We start from the raw sequence: 17,678 nt of genomic DNA on the forward strand, positions 1-17,678 counted from the left end.
GCCGGGGGTGCATCCTAGCGGCGTCTGCGGCGAGTGGAGCGGCGGTCGGTGCTCGGCCTTGCACGAGCGCAAGGCTGCGGGAGGGGGGGGGGTTAGCGGCTGGCTGAGGGGCTCGTTAGCCTCCTGGGAGGGCCAGGAGTGCGCTGCCGCGCTCGGCGTCAATAGACACGAGCCCTCGCCATGGCAGCGGCAAGGTGCGACGACGATGTAGCTATAGTTACGGCTGGGCGCGCGTCGGAGCTCGGGTCCAAGATCGAGGAGGGAGGCAAAGGGAAGGCGCGACTCATAGTGGTGTCGAGAAGTTGCTCGGGGTAGCTGAGGTCGCTGGAATGCGACGGATTGACGCGGCTATGGGCGGTGGCCAACGGCGAGGAAGTGATGCGCGCGTCGTCGGAGAGGCCCCCGGGGTTCGATCTAAAGTAGTAGTCGAAGGAGCGGCGCACGACGGAGGTCCTGGACATACTCGAGGGGCCCCAGGAGCTTGGTGGGCACGACGACGGCGAGGTGGGAGCGACGAGCCCACTCGGAGGTGGTCGGGAGCGAGCGAGAGGGGCTAGGGAGGAGGAACTGCGAGGTGCACTGCGGAGCGGGCGGGCGCGGGCGGGTGCGGCTCGGAGCATGAGCTCCGGCGCTCGGCCACGGCGTTGGTGCGGCGAACTGAGCGTGAGGAGGAAGAAAGGTTGTGCGGGCGAGAGGGTCACCGGAGTGCACACGAGGTGTTTGAGAAAATGTCAGAGAGAGAGAGAAGAGGAGGAGGAGGAAGATTGATGCTGACAGATGGGCCCATCCTGTCAGAAACGCGTTTAGAAGAGGCGAATCGGGCACTTTCGCGATATGATAGTTAGTCAAAGATTAGTGAAAAGTGATAGTTTTCGGCACAAATTTGTGAGGTGGTATTTTTTCGTCACGTTTTCGGTAAATGTGGTAGTTTTTGGTTAAATACTTGATGCTGTCCCGATCGAGCTCGTAGGTTCAATGTACCCCGTCCATCTCCCGGTGATCTGACTGCACCTCCGATCCATAGGAGAAATTAAGGCGCAGCGGTGTCATACATGGACTTATCGTCCTTGAGTTGGCTATATATGTCGTGCAACTTGCAAGAGCAGTGAGACTTTAGCCAAGCACGTCATGCTCATCCGCGCTATACGGACTGCGAGACGTGCGGATAAGCAGCGAATTTCTCCGTGTGTTGCTATACATACAGGAGTATCGACCTTTCACGCGCGGGGACCAAAATTAGTGCTATGTAGTCGAGACAAGAGAACTTCGATATCGAAAATGTGTACAAAATGCAAGTGGCGAGCCCTATGATTGCCCTGGCCTGGACGGTACCGGCGATCGACCGGCCGGCCGCACGTCGGCGATCAGCACGGCCGCCGGACGCGGTGCTGCCTTAGCCAACGCTGGCTGCCCCGACCGCACAAGGCACAACCACGAGGTGCACTGTAGACGGTCGCTCTCCGGCAAGTGGCCGCACGGACTGCATCGATCCCGATCGCCTTCGCGAACGCGTAGCCAGCCTATGTCTCGACTCCCGGCCTCTAGCCGATTCCACCACTGTAGACGGTCTGCAATCTCTTTCGTCTCGATCTCTCCTTGTGTGTGCACCGTGCGGTAACAACTTGTTTTCAGCTGCCGGTAATCCACACGGTATCTTCTTTCTCAGATTTGCTACGACAACGACGAGCATGTGGCGGAGGAAGGGCGTGCATGCAGTTCCGTTGGGTTGACTGAAAGATGATTTGAAGTCAAAATCACAAACGGCGCCGACGAGGTACGCCAGAAGATGGGATTGTGCATTCGGGCTGCCTTGGCTAGCTCCATCGTTGACCATCCCACCCACCGGCCGTCTGCATGCTGCTCGTGTGAATCCCGTGCCGCCATGAGATGCATGCACTCCTGCAGGCTGCAGCCATGATCAGTGCGGTGTCTGCGACGAGCTACAGACCTCACCTAATGATCGTCGGCGTGTACGGTTTGCATGTTGTGGAACTGTTGTGCGCACGCAGATTTAGAACGTTGGAAATTGCGCGAGGATGGCGTTCGCTGCGTTGGTCTGCAGCGGATGGCCGTCAGTTAACCAGAATCTCACCGTCAACCAGAAACGAAGTACAACAAGTGGAGTAGATAACTTAGCTCAGTGCAGCATACTTATCAGTATGATCCAAACGTGGTAGGCCAATAGCATAGATAGATACCAGTAAAAATAGATACAGGTTAGCAGCAGCATTATGCATCAACGGCCACCTTCTCGGACGCTCGCAGCGCTTCATCATGCATCGTCCGAGCCTGAGCTATCCGGATCCGAACGGAAGCCAAACGCTTTGAAGAAAGCAGCAGCATGCGTCTCGGCCATTATCACGACTTTACTCTCCTTAATTTAACCCTCCAAAAAATTCACTTCAGTAATTAGGCCAGGGTTGGGGGCAGTGGCCACCCCAGGACCGCATGTAGCTCCGCCGTTGTAGAATATTAAGTGAAGATTAGTTTTTTTTTCAATGAAAAGGGATGATTTTGACTAAAAGCAACTCCAACATATCCGAAATCCGTAAAAAGACAACGCCTATTCAACGCCTTAAGAGCCACTTAAAATACAATTTCGTACTGGGCGCACACACACCGGTACACTGGTGTAGTGGCGGGCTGGCCCATACTCTTCTTGTTTTGATTATTTGTGAATCTTTTTCAACTTCAATTTTTAAGAAAAATAATGAGATTTTTTTTTCAAACGTGTGAACTTTTTCAAGTTCTTGCTAACTTTCTAGAGAACCTTTTCAAATTTCATGAAATTTTTTAATCTATGAACTATCTCAGTATTTTTCAAAATTTTAAATCCGTATAAAGACAACGCATATTCAATGCCTTAAGAGCCACTTTTTTTTTGAGAATCGCAAAGCTTTATTAAATCACTGTCACACATGTTTACGTGGCTGAAACCAAGGTCTCCGGGTTGGTCTAACCAAATATGACAGCCAACCCCCCAAAAAGTACATGCTTTGCGAGATTATGTGCTTCAAAATTTGAGTTTCGAAACTCGTGCTTAAAAGTGGAGGGAAAAAAAGACCACTCTTCTATTTCATGTATCACCGCTCCATAGCTTGCCACACTCCCACTCTTATCGCTTCAATCACGACTTTACAGTCCGACGCCACCACCAGTCGATGCATGTACAAGTCCGACGCCAAAGCCAGAGCTTCTCTAGTTGCCAGTGCTTCTGATGTTGTTGGGTCACTGATGTATGGGAAGATCATACCGGACGCACCCAAAAAATTCCCCTCATAGTCACGGCAAATTGCTCCAACCGATCCAAAGCCTCCGTTCCTTGATACCCCAGCATCTACATTACTCTTCACATGATCCAACAGAGGGGCCTCCCATCTTCTAGGTCTGACCACCGGTATAGTGACAACCACTTCAACTTTCTGCATAATCTGCATGCATCAACTAACTATGCTAAGCTAATCTCTGTGCACCACGCATCCGCTGCAGCCCGCGCGATCCACACGCACGGCCAGTGCGCAAGAACGGGCACGGCCACGGCCACGCACGCGCCATGCACGCCAGCCATCACATCTGGTTTACTCCTAACGCCGGATGGATAGAAGCCAAAACGCTTTGAAGAAAGCAGCAGCGTGCGTCTCCGCCATTCTCTGCTCGTAGTCGTCGGCGCGGTCCTCAACCCTGACATAGCCATGGGTCTCAAACTCCTGGCGGACCTTCTGCTGGTGCTCCATGAGCTTCAGCTCGGCCTCGCGGGAGATGTTGCACGATTCCTTCCAGGCGGCGCTGTCGAAGTCGCCCACGTCGTCCTCGGGGCCGAATCTGTGAGACCTGTCCACCTCGTAGTCCCAGGACAGGATATAGTCGATCCTCTTCTGTGGCATCACGAGGAAGATCTTCTCGGAGCCGGCATCGTCAACCGCGTCAGCACCAGGATTCTCCTCCTTTGCTACGACGGCCGTCAACGCCGCATCAGAAGACTTCTCTCCGGCCGAACAGCCGGCCGATGCCTCACTCGTCTTGGTTCTAGTGGCGGCCAGCTTAGCGTCCTCGGACAACAATTTCTTCATCGGAGATCCTGGCCGGTCACCGCCTCCATACTACTGGTAAACGGGACCCTCCTGCCAGCCACCGCTTGATCTGATGTCCCGTGCCTAGGCTCTCCACGCCACTCGGTTTGGTGATTTCCTTTCAGATTTTGAACCCTAGGTTTCGATTCTGAACCTACTGTCTTAAAATGTATAAATTAGTTATTTTTGCATCTACATGGTGTATTGCAGATGCTCGAAGAGCTGCTTGAAGACAATTTCGTACGGGGCACACACCCAATGTACACTAGCTAGCGAGCCAATCCCCATTCTTCCCGCTTTGATTTGTTTTTCTATGTTTTCAACCTAGGTTTTTCTTTGTTTTCTTTTTCCTCTCTTTTCATAGGAAAAATTCGAAAACCTGTTTCAAATTTATGAAACTTTTTCAACTTCACAACCTTTTTTTCAACTTTCATGATTTTTCAAATTTGTTTTTTTTTTCAGTTTTTGCTAACTTTCTAGTGCTTTTTTATAAATTCATCTATTTTTTTATAAATTCGTGAATTTTTGGCACTATTCAACCATTTTTGTGATTTTTTCTTTCAAAATCGGCAAACTTTTTTCAAATCCATGATTTTTTCAAAATTGATGAACATTTTTCAAATTCTTTAAATTTTGAAATATCTGCAAAAATAAATAAAATGATGAGCTTTGTCGCAAAGCCGCAAACCTTTTTTTCAGAATCACTATGAACTTTTTTAAAATTCTTGAACTTTTCTAATTTTGTGAAAAAAATTCAAATCCATGAAGTTTTCTTAATTTGCGTTTGTTGTGTTTTTTTTCTCCAATAGTGAATGGTTGATCGATCAAATGGTCAACCGTCGACCGTTCAACCATGACCAAGCGAGTCAAGGCGCATCCTGGGCCAGCGATCACATCACCATGATGATGGGCCAGCCCAGAATTGCAGCCGCTTGGGCGCTGGTTGTCGCCGAGGAGTACTTTTAGACTGGAGGCAATGTCTTACAAAAAAACCTATAGTAGAGGCATCTACTAGGTGTGAAAACAAATCAAAATGACAGGTTAATTTGCGAGTCCAAAGCTGTAGCAGGATAAAATTTGTGTAGCCTCATGTTGTAATTAATTCCTGGCAGCTTGTATTTGAACTTGCATAACGTTTGACTCAAGATCTTAAGGGATGCACCGTTTGTTTTGCATGAAAGCTAATTTGAAAGACCTCCTTATCCATTTCCTAAAATGTGCTAGACCCTTCTAGAAGTAACTTGGTCTAGGTAGGAAGTTACATCGGGAAATTTCATATGGCATTACTTTAAATTAGGCATCAAAAGTTCTTCAACATAGACTATGGTTTCACCCATCATCTTTGCCAAATCTCAGCTTGATTATATCTTAGTCGATGATATATTCATGAGATCATACATTAAGATCTGTGCAAAAAAAAAAATCAGTTTTTTCATGCTATGATACTTGATAGACTTGGTTATATCTTATTAGCACATTAGGACCTAACCACACTTCGGATGCTCCAGTGCTTTAACTTTTGTGCTAGCAGCTTCACTCGTACACTAGCACCATCGAGCAGTGCTATCCAGACGACATTATGTAGACGATTTGCAGCCGACGATTGAATCCAGCGGTGCAATGTTGTTCACGGCCGAGCAACAAGCGGTGGATTTATAGTTGTAATGTGGTCTTTTAGCCCATGTTAAGTCGCCTGTTTGACGCGGCGATGAGCTCGGACGCGCACCAGCGGCGGCAGCCGCACGTGGTGCTGATCCCGCAGCCGGCGCAGGGCCACGTCACGCCGATGCTGCACCTCGCCAAGGCGCTGCACGCCCGGGGCTTCCGCGTCAATTTCGTCAACTCCGAGTACAACCGCCGCCGCCTGCTCCGGTCCCGCGGCCCCGGCTCTCTGGACGGCGCGGACGGCTTCCGCTTCGAGGCCGTCCCGGACGGCCTGCCGCCGTGCTACGACCACGGCGACGACGTCACGCAGGACATCGCCGCGCTCTGCCTGTCCACCACAAAGCACAGCGCCGCGCCGTTCAGGGAGCTGCTGGTCAGGCTCAACAGCAGCACGCCGGTGAGCTGCGTCATAGCCGACGGCGTCATGAGCTTCGCGCAGAGGGTGGCCGAGGAGATGGGCATCCCGGCCTTGGTGTTCTGGACTACGAGCGCCTGCGGCTTCATGGGTTACCTCCACTTCGCCGAGCTCGTCAGAAGAGGCTATGTGCCACTCAAAGGTGCGTGCCGAGAAGTAGTACTTGGCTAGTGCAGATTGACAGTTCAGTCTGACAGCAGATGATTCTTCTTGTTCTGTAAATTGCGCAGACGATAGTGATCTGACTAACGGGTACCTGGACACTGTCATCGACTGGATCCCCGGAATGGATGGCATCCGTCTGAAAGACATGCCCAGCTTCATCAAAACCACCGACCCAGACGACGTGATGCTCAACTTCGACGGCGGCGAGGCGCAGAACGCGCGCGGCGCCCGCGGGCTCATCCTCAACACGTGCGACGCGCTGGAGCAGGACGTCGTCCACGCGCTCCGCCGCACGTTCCCGCGCCTCTACACGGTCGGCCCGCTGGCCAAAGCCGCCGCGGGAGGCGCCGATCTGGACGCGATCGGCGGGAACCTCTGGAAGGAAGACGCGAGCTGCCTCCGCTGGCTGGACGCCCAGAAGCAGCCCGGCTCGGTGGTGTACGTCAACTTCGGAAGCATCACGGTGGTGACTCCCGCGCAGCTCGCGGAGTTCGCGTGGGGGCTGGCAGGCTGCGGCCGGCCGTTCCTGTGGGTCGTCCGGCCGGACCTCGTCGCCGGCGAGAAGGCCGTGCTGCCGGAGGAGTTCGTCCGGGAGACCAAGGACAGGGGAGTGCTGGCGAGCTGGTGCCCGCAGGAGCGCGTCCTCTCGCACCCGTCGGTGGGGCTGTTCCTGACGCACTGCGGGTGGAACTCGACGCTGGAGAGCGTGTGCGCGGGCGTGCCGATGGTCTGCTGGCCCTTCTTCGCCGAGCAGCCGACCAACTGCCGGTACGCGTGCGCCAGGTGGGGCATCGGGGTGGAGATCGGCGGCGGCGTGGCGAGGGAGGAGGTGGCGCGGCTGGTGCGCGAGGCGATGGACGGCGAGAGGGGCAAGGCGATGAGAGCGAGCGCGACGGCGTTGAAGCAGAGCGCCGGGGCGGCGACGGAGGGAGGCGGCTCGTCGAGCGAGAACATGGATCGGCTGGTCGAGTTCTTGCATGCCGGGTGTGACGGTGCTACCTGAATGACTTGTAGTACGTGTTTGAGCTGATCTCCCCGGTCCTTGGATGTTTTCTGTCTCGTTTCGCGCTGTGCCAGGTTTCCTTCACTGAATGAAGAGCTGCGTTCATCACAAAGATGGAAGAAACAAGACAGAATGAGGAGATGAAATTGTGCAGTGTGATTTTGTTGCGCTGCAAGTAATGATGCGTGCCCAGAATGCTTGGGAGCTGGGAGGAGTAGTTTTGCTCCAGATGTAAATTACTCCGGTCTTCTCAGAGACTCAGTACAAACTACATATAGAGTAAAATAAGTGAATCTATGTTATAAAATATGTCTATATACAGTTTTATTAGAATTTTTAAAAGATCTTATATTTAAAACGGAGGGAGTAGTTGGGATGGTCCGTGGGGTTAATTTAAGGCGACCCCTTGCAGCATTGGCAGTGCCGCTTTTAGCTTAGGCGGCGACTCCCGTCGCAGCATCGGTCGGTTGCATCACTGGCAGCATCATGCGGTGCCGATAAAGACCCCCTTAGAGCACCTCCGACACCCCTTTGCAACATGGTGGTTGGCATGTTTCAACACCATTGGCGTGTTTGTCCCATGCAGTGCCGAAGGTGACAACCCTAGTACAATGACGCTCTTGTAGCACGGCTCGACAACCTCGCAGTACCATGTCGGTCCCGTCGACTCAAAATGATGCTCGCTTGGTGCTTGTACCATCGAGCGGTGATCATTGAAGCACCTTTGTAGCGCCGTGCGATCGGCTTGAAACAACGAGTGATGTGTGGTGGCCAGCTTGTAACACTCGACCAACACACAATGCAAGCTTCGAGAATGGCAGAGAGGAATAATTATTGTTGCAACCTTTGGCTTGCGACAACAATGCCAAACACGTCCAAGTTACAGAAGTGGTGCATGAAACTAAGACAAAAAAATAGTTACAGGGAGCCAGGGAAAGCGTTGTGCAGGACCACACGATGTCACACGAGTGAGGGGAGTGATTTCTCCTTGAAATCAGTGTGCTGTGTGTAATATTTTTCCTTAATACAATGATAGCACCTACAGGTTAAATTGTCTAGAAATGTTACACCTTTCGATAGATTTGACGTCAGCCTTCCGATTGGTCTTTCTTCTCCCTCCCGTGCACATGTGACTCCCCCCCCCCCCCCCCCCCAATTCATTCTTGTGTCTTCTCCCATGGCGATGTCGTGGTGTACCACGCCATCTTTGCCTCCGGTGACGTTCTAGTGTCCGCAGCTCAAGCTCGCCTAGATATCCAATCTGAGCGGCGGCGAAAACAGAAAATCCACCACCCGGACTAGTCAACCCTTGTCCTTGTCTTCGCCGACCAACCATTTCGTCGCTTTCTTCGCCAAGGTCCTGGCTTGTCGTCGTCGGGATGCCATGGCGGTATCACCGACGTATCGGCCTTTATGCTGCTTAAGTATCTCCTCCCAAATCGACTAAGCACTTGGGACCTCCTATTTGATGCATTCTCTGTCGAATAAGAGCATGACGCACACGGTAGACAAAACTAGGTCGGCCCATTGGGTGGCACAGCAACGAGCGGATGCACATATCGCCAAAAGATGTGTGTGCTTTTTCAAAATTTCGTCAGAATATTAAAAATATTCCCATCTTCAAAAAATGTCAGGATTTTGAAAAAATGTTTACCTTTTTCAAACTTTGTTCAAAAGATTTTTAAATTCGCCCCAAAAAATAGAAAAAGGGACCAAATTTTGACATTCCAGGCAAAATTTTATACGATGAACTTTTTTCAAAATTCCCAACATATTTTGAATTTGTGAGAAAATTTCGACAAAACAGAATATGTTCTAAAATTCCAAACAATCTTTTAAAACACAAAAGTGTCTAAACAGTAATGCTTCTTAAATTTTATTGTTTTTGTAAAAACAACAGGAGCATTTTTTTGAAAAAAAATAAAAAATTGGAAAAAATAATATTAAACTTTTAAAATAAATAAATTAAACGAAGAAAAACTATAATAAACCCGGCCCAGGTTCCCAAAATCGTAAAAACCTGGGTTGGAACCTTCCAAAGTTTCCCAAAACCTATTGCAATGACTTGTTCACAGTCTAAAACGGGCCGGCCCATGTCGGTCGGTGATGTCCGAACCAACGACAGCTTGACGTAAGGCGCGTCAAATAGGGAATTGTTAAGCACTTTTCAGTTTTACTAGGTAAGTGTCCGTGCGTTGTACGGGTACACACATATTATGTTGGCTCAACATTAATTGTGGATAACATATACATGTAGGATCCTCATGCACATCAGATGACATTGTTGCATTTTTACTGCTACCATCAGATGATATTGTTGTTCTTTCTATTGCTAAAATCAGTGTTCTTCTTCTTCCTCCTTCACCCACTATCTTTGTCGTAAAGATCTAGGTGTACGGCCTTTGTCAATGGTATAGCCAGCTCGCAATCTCCCTTTCACCCTACTGTACAGTTTTTATATTTCACATTGTGCTGGTCTTAAGTCTCTCTCCCTCTAATAAAAGTGCCCATAGGAATAAATTTCCTTGCTCATCCTTGTTAGCAGGCAAATACTTAAAAAACCAAGAAGGTTAAAGAGGTTTGATAATATATAGAACACAACACAAGGGCAAGAAAATTCTTTGCCCAATAAGTCAGCTTAGGGGAAGAAGAGCGACACCACTGCAAATGTACGAAAACATTCAATTATTAGGACACCTTTTTTCTTACAAATTACAAAGAAGAAACTACAGAAAACAGATGCAGCTAGCTCAAAAGTGAAGCAAACATTTGATTTATGCATGTATACACAACATGATCAAGTAAACTGCAACCTGTGATCTAGATCGTTTCATATGAGCCCTCTAGCCGGCAGTAACCAACCACCTAGCATAATTGCAGCTAAAATTTCAGAAAAATATAGGCACAAACCATATATCAAATTTAGTATAGTGTCATGCTAGTTGGGTAACACTAACAGTACGCACATATAGTTTAATATATATAACAAAAGCTGCAAGACTACGGAAATAGAGGCTAAGCTGCCATGAGATCAGCGGACATGTTACAGCCTACCGTGGAATAAAGGATGACAGCTCGGATGTAGCACTGCCATCCTCCAACGCCACCCAGCACAACGCGCCGTGGCGCTCACACAGGCGCTCGTCCTCGTCCTCGCAACAGCTGACACGTGATCTTCAGTCTACACCCAACCCATCGCCTCCGGTCTCCATCACGTCTCCTGTGGTTGGTCTCTCCGTGCCCACGTGCTGATGACGTCGATGTCCTTCAACTTCTGATGAACAGTGAACTTCTCGAGCTCTTCCTTTCTGATGAACTTGAAGCTCCATTCGCCGTCCATGGGGAACTTCCTCGAAAGTCGACGATGTGCGGAGGCGGTGCCTCCACCCGCTCCGTCTGCTTGCCGTGGTGAGGGAGCAGAGTGAAGCACACAATGGCGTTGACATATCTCTGCCCCTGCCGGCGTCTATGGTCGGAGGGGAAGAGTTAGTGACCAGGTAGATGAGGCCATTGGGTGATAAAAGTTGCACTACTGTTGAAGTTTCCGGTCAACTTCCGCTTCCCCTTTCAGGCGACGGCTAGCATGCCCTTGCGCGCCTCCGTCGGAATCTCTGACCATCATCGTAGGACGGCGTAGCCCTGCGGTTCTTCAGATCGGGCCCCTGACAACCACCCCATCATGATTTCTAGGAGAGATAGGAGAGGGGATTGGATGGGGTGCGGTGCCGGTCCGGGGAGACAGGAAACGGGGCGGAGACGCTCCACGGGAGAGGAGGAATAGAAGGTGGGGAGGGCTCCACGAATGGGATGCATGGATAGACCACAAGAGGAAGGCAGCGTGCGGGGTCCTTGCTTGATTACCTACCGTGATTTCCCATGATTTATGCCTCCCCATGAATTTATTGTATTACCATGCTTACCAAAGAACAAATCGATCGCCACCCGGGAATTTATTGCATTGCCTAAGAAAAGAGTGATCTGATTACCAAAGATTGATTTGATTACCAAAAATGAAAGCGTAGGAAGGGGTCGCACGAGGAGGATGGACGAAGGGCGGGCGACGTAAGAGGAGAGACGGAACTTTGCGTTTCTTTTAGGTAGTAGAGATTATCAGGGTTTCTTTCTGAGCAAAGGTAGTTAGGTTTTTATTAATTGGTAAAGATGTTTACAGGAATACGTATTGGGTCACTTGACGTGCCCAGCCAAAGATGCCGCCCCTGGGGAAAAGAGACACCTGATCTAGCTAACCTATGAGCTTCAAAGTTAGAAGCTCGAGGTTCAAACGAAAAATTACAATAATTAAACATTCTAACAGTTATCAGGTGGTTGAGAAATTGTAAACAGCGTAATGGGCCAATTTTCAGGTGACCGAGAACCATCTTTGTTCAGAATGGACCGAGGACATGTATGTTCGGCCGTCTTTATATTGGGCCGACTAATTTATTTATTTATTTTGACCTGTTGGCCGAATCATTTTTTTTTCTGGAAAGGTTGGCTGATTCATTTCTTGTAAACGGTTGTTGTACGCTTGTCTTTCTTCTTCTCAGAGATGCAGACCGTCATTCAACAATGTCCTGTCAATCTGCTGATGCTTAGGTGCCGTAAACACGTCGGAAAAGCTTGAGCAGATAATTGTTACACCTCGATCGGCTTGGCATGGATCCCGATAAGGATGCGCCACGAGGGCACGAGGCAGTAGTCTTCACAAGATACGTGCGCGTATAAACTACGGCAGCGCTGAACCAGACAGCCAGTACGAGGAGTGACCCCTCCAACGAGGGCGATCGATCATCCAATGCACATGCTCCCAGGAAATACCAACCCCACCGCGCGACCCTATTCTATCCGGCCCCGTTCATTTAGGGTAAAACGGACAAACGAGGCGGCCCAGCGCGCGGGAGCAAACAGACTTTTATCCGTTTTGTGCCCGCTTTCGACCCATCTGCGGCCCAAGTTTGCGCCGCTTTTGGGGTAAAACGGACACCACGTGGACACGCGGGCCGTCTGCGCGTGTCCTCCCCTGGCCCGCCCGTCGGTGGCACAGGATGGGTCTTTTTCTATCTGCCCCCTCCCTCCGTCTGGCCGCACCCCCTCCACTCTTCCCCACTCTTCCCCTCGCTGCCGCTGTCGTCGCCGCTGCCATTGTAGCCGTGCAGTTCGGACGCGAACTCGTCCAGCCCCTTCCTCTCGGCGCCGCCGAGCTACCCAACCACGGCCACCTGGTGTGCGCACCCGCCGGCCGAATTTGGGGCGGATCCGGTCGGTCTTGAGCTCGGCCGGCTGTGGGAGGCCGGGCCGCGCCATGGACTGGCCGGGCACCTCGCCGAAAGGCCCTGGCAGGGCCGCAAGGTCACATGCAGGCAGTGGCTCCTCCTCTAGCCGCTCGGATCTGCACCGTCGGTCCGTCGGCAGATACACGAATGGCGGTCGGCCGGGCTCGGTGCTTGCCCAAAAGCTCGTCGGCGCATCGTTGCCACTCATTAAGTGTGACCACTGACCAAGGATAGTCGTGCGCCGCGTGTCTACAACGCCGGAACATCCCGGATGGGTGTTCATCAAGTGCTTAAACAACAGGGTATGCGCTTTTTTTAGCTTCGGTCTGTGCTGTAGATTTGATTAGTTGTGCTAACTTCAAATTTTATTGTGTAGAATGGATGCAAGTTTTGGTATTGGGAAGAAGAGTACGTCGATATATTGATAGAGCAAAATTTAGTACATGTTCATGCACTTTTAGCTAGCATAGAGGTTGTAAATGAGACAAATGCACTTGTTGCTAGATTAGAGGCTAGACACGAAACTAAGTGTGAGGAAGCAACATCTACATCTGGCTTGAAGAAGAAAGGATGATGCCAGATCGAGCCTCCTCCACAGATCAATAATGAGTGCATCGAGAAGGCGCTAACCCAACTCAAGGGGGCAGTTATGGAAGTTGACTATCTTCTAAAATGTATTCTTGTTGTTTTTATTTTCTTTGGCCTTGTTTTACTAGTTAAAATGTGATGATGTATTGTCATGTATCAAAAATGAATGATAAAGAAAATAATGGTTTGCAAAGAAAAATACGCGGACAGGATACGGCCGGAATGCGTCCGCATGCTGGGTCACGACCACCGCATCCCAGGACATGCTCGGATATGATCCTAAATCCCTACCCAAAAGAACAGAATCCGGACAAAACAGACGTCTATTTTGAAATCGTGCGGTGGGGTTGGCCTAAGACAAGCATGCATGATCGATCGATCCTCCAATCCACATGCTACCGGGAGAACAAAGTTGCAATTGCTGTAAGCACGCAACTACCGCTTCGTCGCGGCCGGCGGCTCTATCGCCGCGAGGGCGACGTCGCGAAAGGAACGATAGAGAAATCAACATAGATTGAGGAGAATCACAGAATAGGCCGTTACATCATTATATATTACGCTTATGTCTGGATTTGGACGACAAATACGACATAGGATACGTAACTGAATGATGTCCATGCCCCATAATTAAGAAACAAGACAACGTATGTGTGTTGCGTGCGCACGATCTGTTTGTGGCCTCGTGTGAAAATGTTCATCTAGTTCACTAATTGCTTTTAGCCTCGTAGGAATTTACGGGGGGAGATCATGCACGCAGAGAATGGATACAATATACAAGCATGTGTGATTGTTTCTTGGTCACTTTGTGAATTTTGTGCAGGTTGCATACGGCAATGTTTAAGTTTTCAAATTTTATATGCACATACATATATTCATGAGGTAAAAGCATCCGAGGTACCCTAACTTGCATGAAATGTGATAATTTAGTCCCAAACTTGCAAAATGCAACTTTATCATACCTTAACTTGCGCTGGATGTGACGATTTAGTCCCAGGCCTATCACAGCGCGACAATTGGCAGCCACGTGGCCGGACCGGTCCTCGCCTGCACTTTTACAGAAAACACCATGCCGTCTTGCCTAATTAACCCGCGCTACAAATCTGTGATGCGATATTGACTGATTCTTGGAAGACTATTGACTGATTTCCCAATAAAGTGCCTATTATTCAATGATGCCATACTGCAAGATGAGAATACAGATACTATAGAGAAAATTGTTCCCAAAGGGTTCCAAATAGCATGAGGAAACATTGCAACTTATTTGTGATTGAATAGTCTTTTCCACGTGTGTTAGCTAAACATATAACGCCTCCTCCTCCTTCTCCTCCTCCTCCTCCTCCAAGAAAGAAAGTTAGGGTTCGTGCCTCTCGCCGGCGCCAGTCCGCCTCGTCTCCGGTGGCCCTAGGGCCATGGAGGCGCGGTGGATCCTGGCAAGGGCGGGCGAGAGGGCTTCGTTTTTAGTTGTTCTTTCCAATCTTGTTAGGGTTTGTGCCCTACTCAGAAAGGCGAGACGGCGGCGGCTCTCTGAAGATGGAATAAAGGTCTCCCCGTCTAGCCCCCGTTCCAGCGGTGCGTTTAGCATCGTTGGTGGGCGTGTGGAGGTGTGTCTCCCGCAGATCTATCTCTGGTGGATTTGCTCGGATCTCGTCGTTGTTCGTCTACGTTCGTGTGTCTTTGGTTTGGATTCTTCCGATCTACGTTATTTTTCATCGGCGGCGGTTGCTGTTCTGGGGTGCTAGTCCTATGGGGCCTTAGCACGACGACTTCCCGACTGTCTACTACAAGAAGTTGTGCCCAGCTCCGGCGATGGAGGGGCGATGACGGCGGCGCGTCTTCGGCTCGCTTCAGTGCTTGTAGTCGCCGCTAAGTGGTCTACGGATCTGAATGTAATTTTTATTTCTGGTGTTCGTTGTACTGCCATGATTGAAGATGAATAGATTGAAAGTTTTTCCGAAAAAAAAGAATAGTCTTTTCCACATAAGCAACCATAAAAATGTGTCATATCAGACAGTATAAAGAAACTATGTCTTCTGTAGGCACAAATAGCCTGAGGCCAATACCAACAAACATATCTCAATAATGGAGTGGCATACCACAGCTGGACCTCCTTGGCGAACAAAGAACAGCTGTGTTCAATCTCACGTTGTAATCAACCCGACCAAAACCGATACAAGGGTGCTAGTTCATTTTTGGTATGTGCAGGCGAGTCGAGTAGCTCTAGCTCAAAACTTTGTATAGGCCGATTTTCACGGGTAGATTTGAATCATTCTTTACCACTTATGAACAAATCATTGACATCTATAGCTCTCATTGAAACACACATGGTAATATATAAAAATACCTTGACACGCTCAAAGTGATGCTCCTGTTGCATTACTTGCTTTAATTCGTCCTCTTGCTTCCTTCTTTCTAACTGTTACCAGCACCACATTAGCCATAAACATATAATATTTTTCAAACACAAACAGACATTTATGATGAAATACATGCAGCTTCTTCAGTAAAGCAATTTGACGGGTAACTTCCAATTTTTGCTTGGTTTGCTTCTCAGCTTCTTCAGCGGCATCACGATGAACCTTAGCAGCATCAAACAAATGTCTGCAATACTCGACATGGGTTTCTATTTTCCTCTCATCAAAGCCATGGGAATGGTACGTTGATGCAACAGACAACAGACTGAACACTCTAATGGCGTTCTGAAGCTCAGAGACTGTTGCACGAACCTAGAAAAAGAAAGCATGCAGCAAAAATTAGTTCTGTGGTTAGTAAAGAGTACATACAAGATGATAGATTGTCATATCTTAAACAAGAAGGTGGGCGATGGCCTCTAAAAGAAGCGACCTATCTAGTGAAGGAAAAAACTGTCATGAGGCTTTTATTCCCTATGCCTGTAATTCATAATACCATCTTCCAGCATATCAGGGTCAGATCTATGCTCCAATAAGTCTGTAGATGGGACTACCCAATTTATATTGCCAGAACATTGCAGTAGTTTTGTCTGCTGTAGCTTGCAGCACGGAAAAGATTGGTATAGATCTTAACAGGGGACTTGTATTCACACAAGGTAGTGTTTGGATAGGGTCAGGTTGAATGGTTTGCTCCGCCCACCACGGCAAAGACAGTTTTGATTGATCAATGCCACGGCAAATTCAGGTGGAGGTGAGTGCGGGTTGATTAAAGGAAACGGCAGGGGGTTTTGTGCAAAAGTGTGTGCGCTGACCGGTCCAGCCACCTGGCTGCCAATTGTCGAGTTCTCATTGGCCTGGGACTAAATCATCACATGAGGTGCAAGTTGAGGTATGGTGGAGTCAAGTTTTGCAAGTTTGGGACTAAATCTTCACATTCTATGCAAGTTAGGCTACCTGGGGTGCTATTACCTCTATATTCATCCTTACCATCTCGATCTCTCTTTTTCCTGAGCCCATACTCAATTGCACCAGGTCAAAAAACAATTCACAATCCCCGCAAAAAAACAATTCACAAATTGCCAAAAAAATGTGCGTGCTATTTTTTTTTTAGAAAAATCGGAATTTCAAAAATTATCCCCGTCTTTAAAAAATGTCAGCAATTTGAAAAAATATTTACCTTTCTCAAATTTTGTTCAGAAGATTTTGTGTTGACTTGTTGGCTGATTAATTTCTTGCAAACGGTTGTTGTACGCTTGTCTTTCTTCAACAATGTCCTGTCAAACTGCTGACTTTTTGCGTGCCGTAAACACGTTGGAAAAGCTTCAGCAGATAATTGTTACACCTCAATCGGCTTGGCAGAGATCCCGATAAGGATGCGCCACGAGGGCACGAGGTAGTAGTCTTCACAAGATACGTGCGCGTATAAACTACGGCAACGCTGAACCAGTACGAGGAGTGACCACTCCAACGATCCTCCAATCCACATGCTACCAGGAAATAAGACAAGTATGCATGATCGGTCGATCCTCCAATCCACATGCTACCGAAAAAAAAAACGGTACAATTGCTGTAAGCACGCAAGGACCGCTTCGTCGCGGCTCTATCGCCGTGAGGGCGACGTTGCGGAAGGAACGATAGACACAAATATCCATTTCTAAGCCCATACTCATTTACATCCGGTCAAAAAACAATTAAAAAATAACAAATATTTTTTTTACATGGTAGATAATTTGATGTGTGAGGTGCACTCCAAATTTCAAGTCATTGGACGTATGAATAGCTCTTAGCAAAAAAAGGACTCTCTATTCTACATCCGGATGAAATTCAATTAGCTTTCATCCAAATTTTTCAGCCAACCACAGGATGCCAACTGTCCCCTGTCCTCATGTTTTCTTTTCTGCCCCGCTTTTAAACAAATTAACGGGTCCACACCCCAACTTTTCCAACCCGGACAGAACGACAGCCAAAAGAGGAATTGAAAGAACCACAACGGTACGCCCAAAGCTTTTACATGATCACTAGGCTAACAAAAGGAGGAAAAACACCAAGATGATGTCACCTAAAAAATACATTGACAAATACAGTGTAAAA

The 17,678-nt window shown here is 48.7% G+C and overlaps 1 protein-coding gene across 1 annotated transcript; it reads left to right on the forward strand.

Annotated features, from left to right (window-relative positions):
• The first annotated feature begins 5,512 nt into the window (after positions 1 to 5,512).
• LOC123131014 (7-deoxyloganetin glucosyltransferase) lies at positions 5,513 to 7,651 on the forward strand. The gene is made up of 2 exons (XM_044550789.1): positions 5,513 to 6,292; positions 6,381 to 7,651. The coding sequence occupies exons 1-2, from the start codon at positions 5,752 to 5,754 to the stop codon at positions 7,316 to 7,318; spliced, it is 1,479 nt and encodes a 492-aa protein (XP_044406724.1). The 5' UTR covers positions 5,513 to 5,751; the 3' UTR covers positions 7,319 to 7,651.
• Positions 7,652 to 17,678: the final 10,027 nt, after the last annotated feature.

This window comes from Triticum aestivum, chromosome 6A (assembly GCF_018294505.1).
Source record: "Triticum aestivum cultivar Chinese Spring chromosome 6A, IWGSC CS RefSeq v2.1, whole genome shotgun sequence".
Lineage (NCBI taxonomy): Eukaryota > Viridiplantae > Streptophyta > Magnoliopsida > Poales > Poaceae > Triticum > Triticum aestivum.

What these genes read in the sequence shown, in the direction of transcription:
- LOC123131014 (XM_044550789.1), top strand. Translation starts at nt 5,752, where the DNA reads ATGTTAAGTCGCCTGTTTGACGCGGCGATGAGCTCGGACGCGCACCAG. An exon ending in AGGCTATGTGCCACTCAAAG is followed by an intron (nt 6,293 to 6,380) that starts GTGCGTGCCGAG and finishes TAAATTGCGCAG; the next exon opens with ACGATAGTGATCTGACTAAC.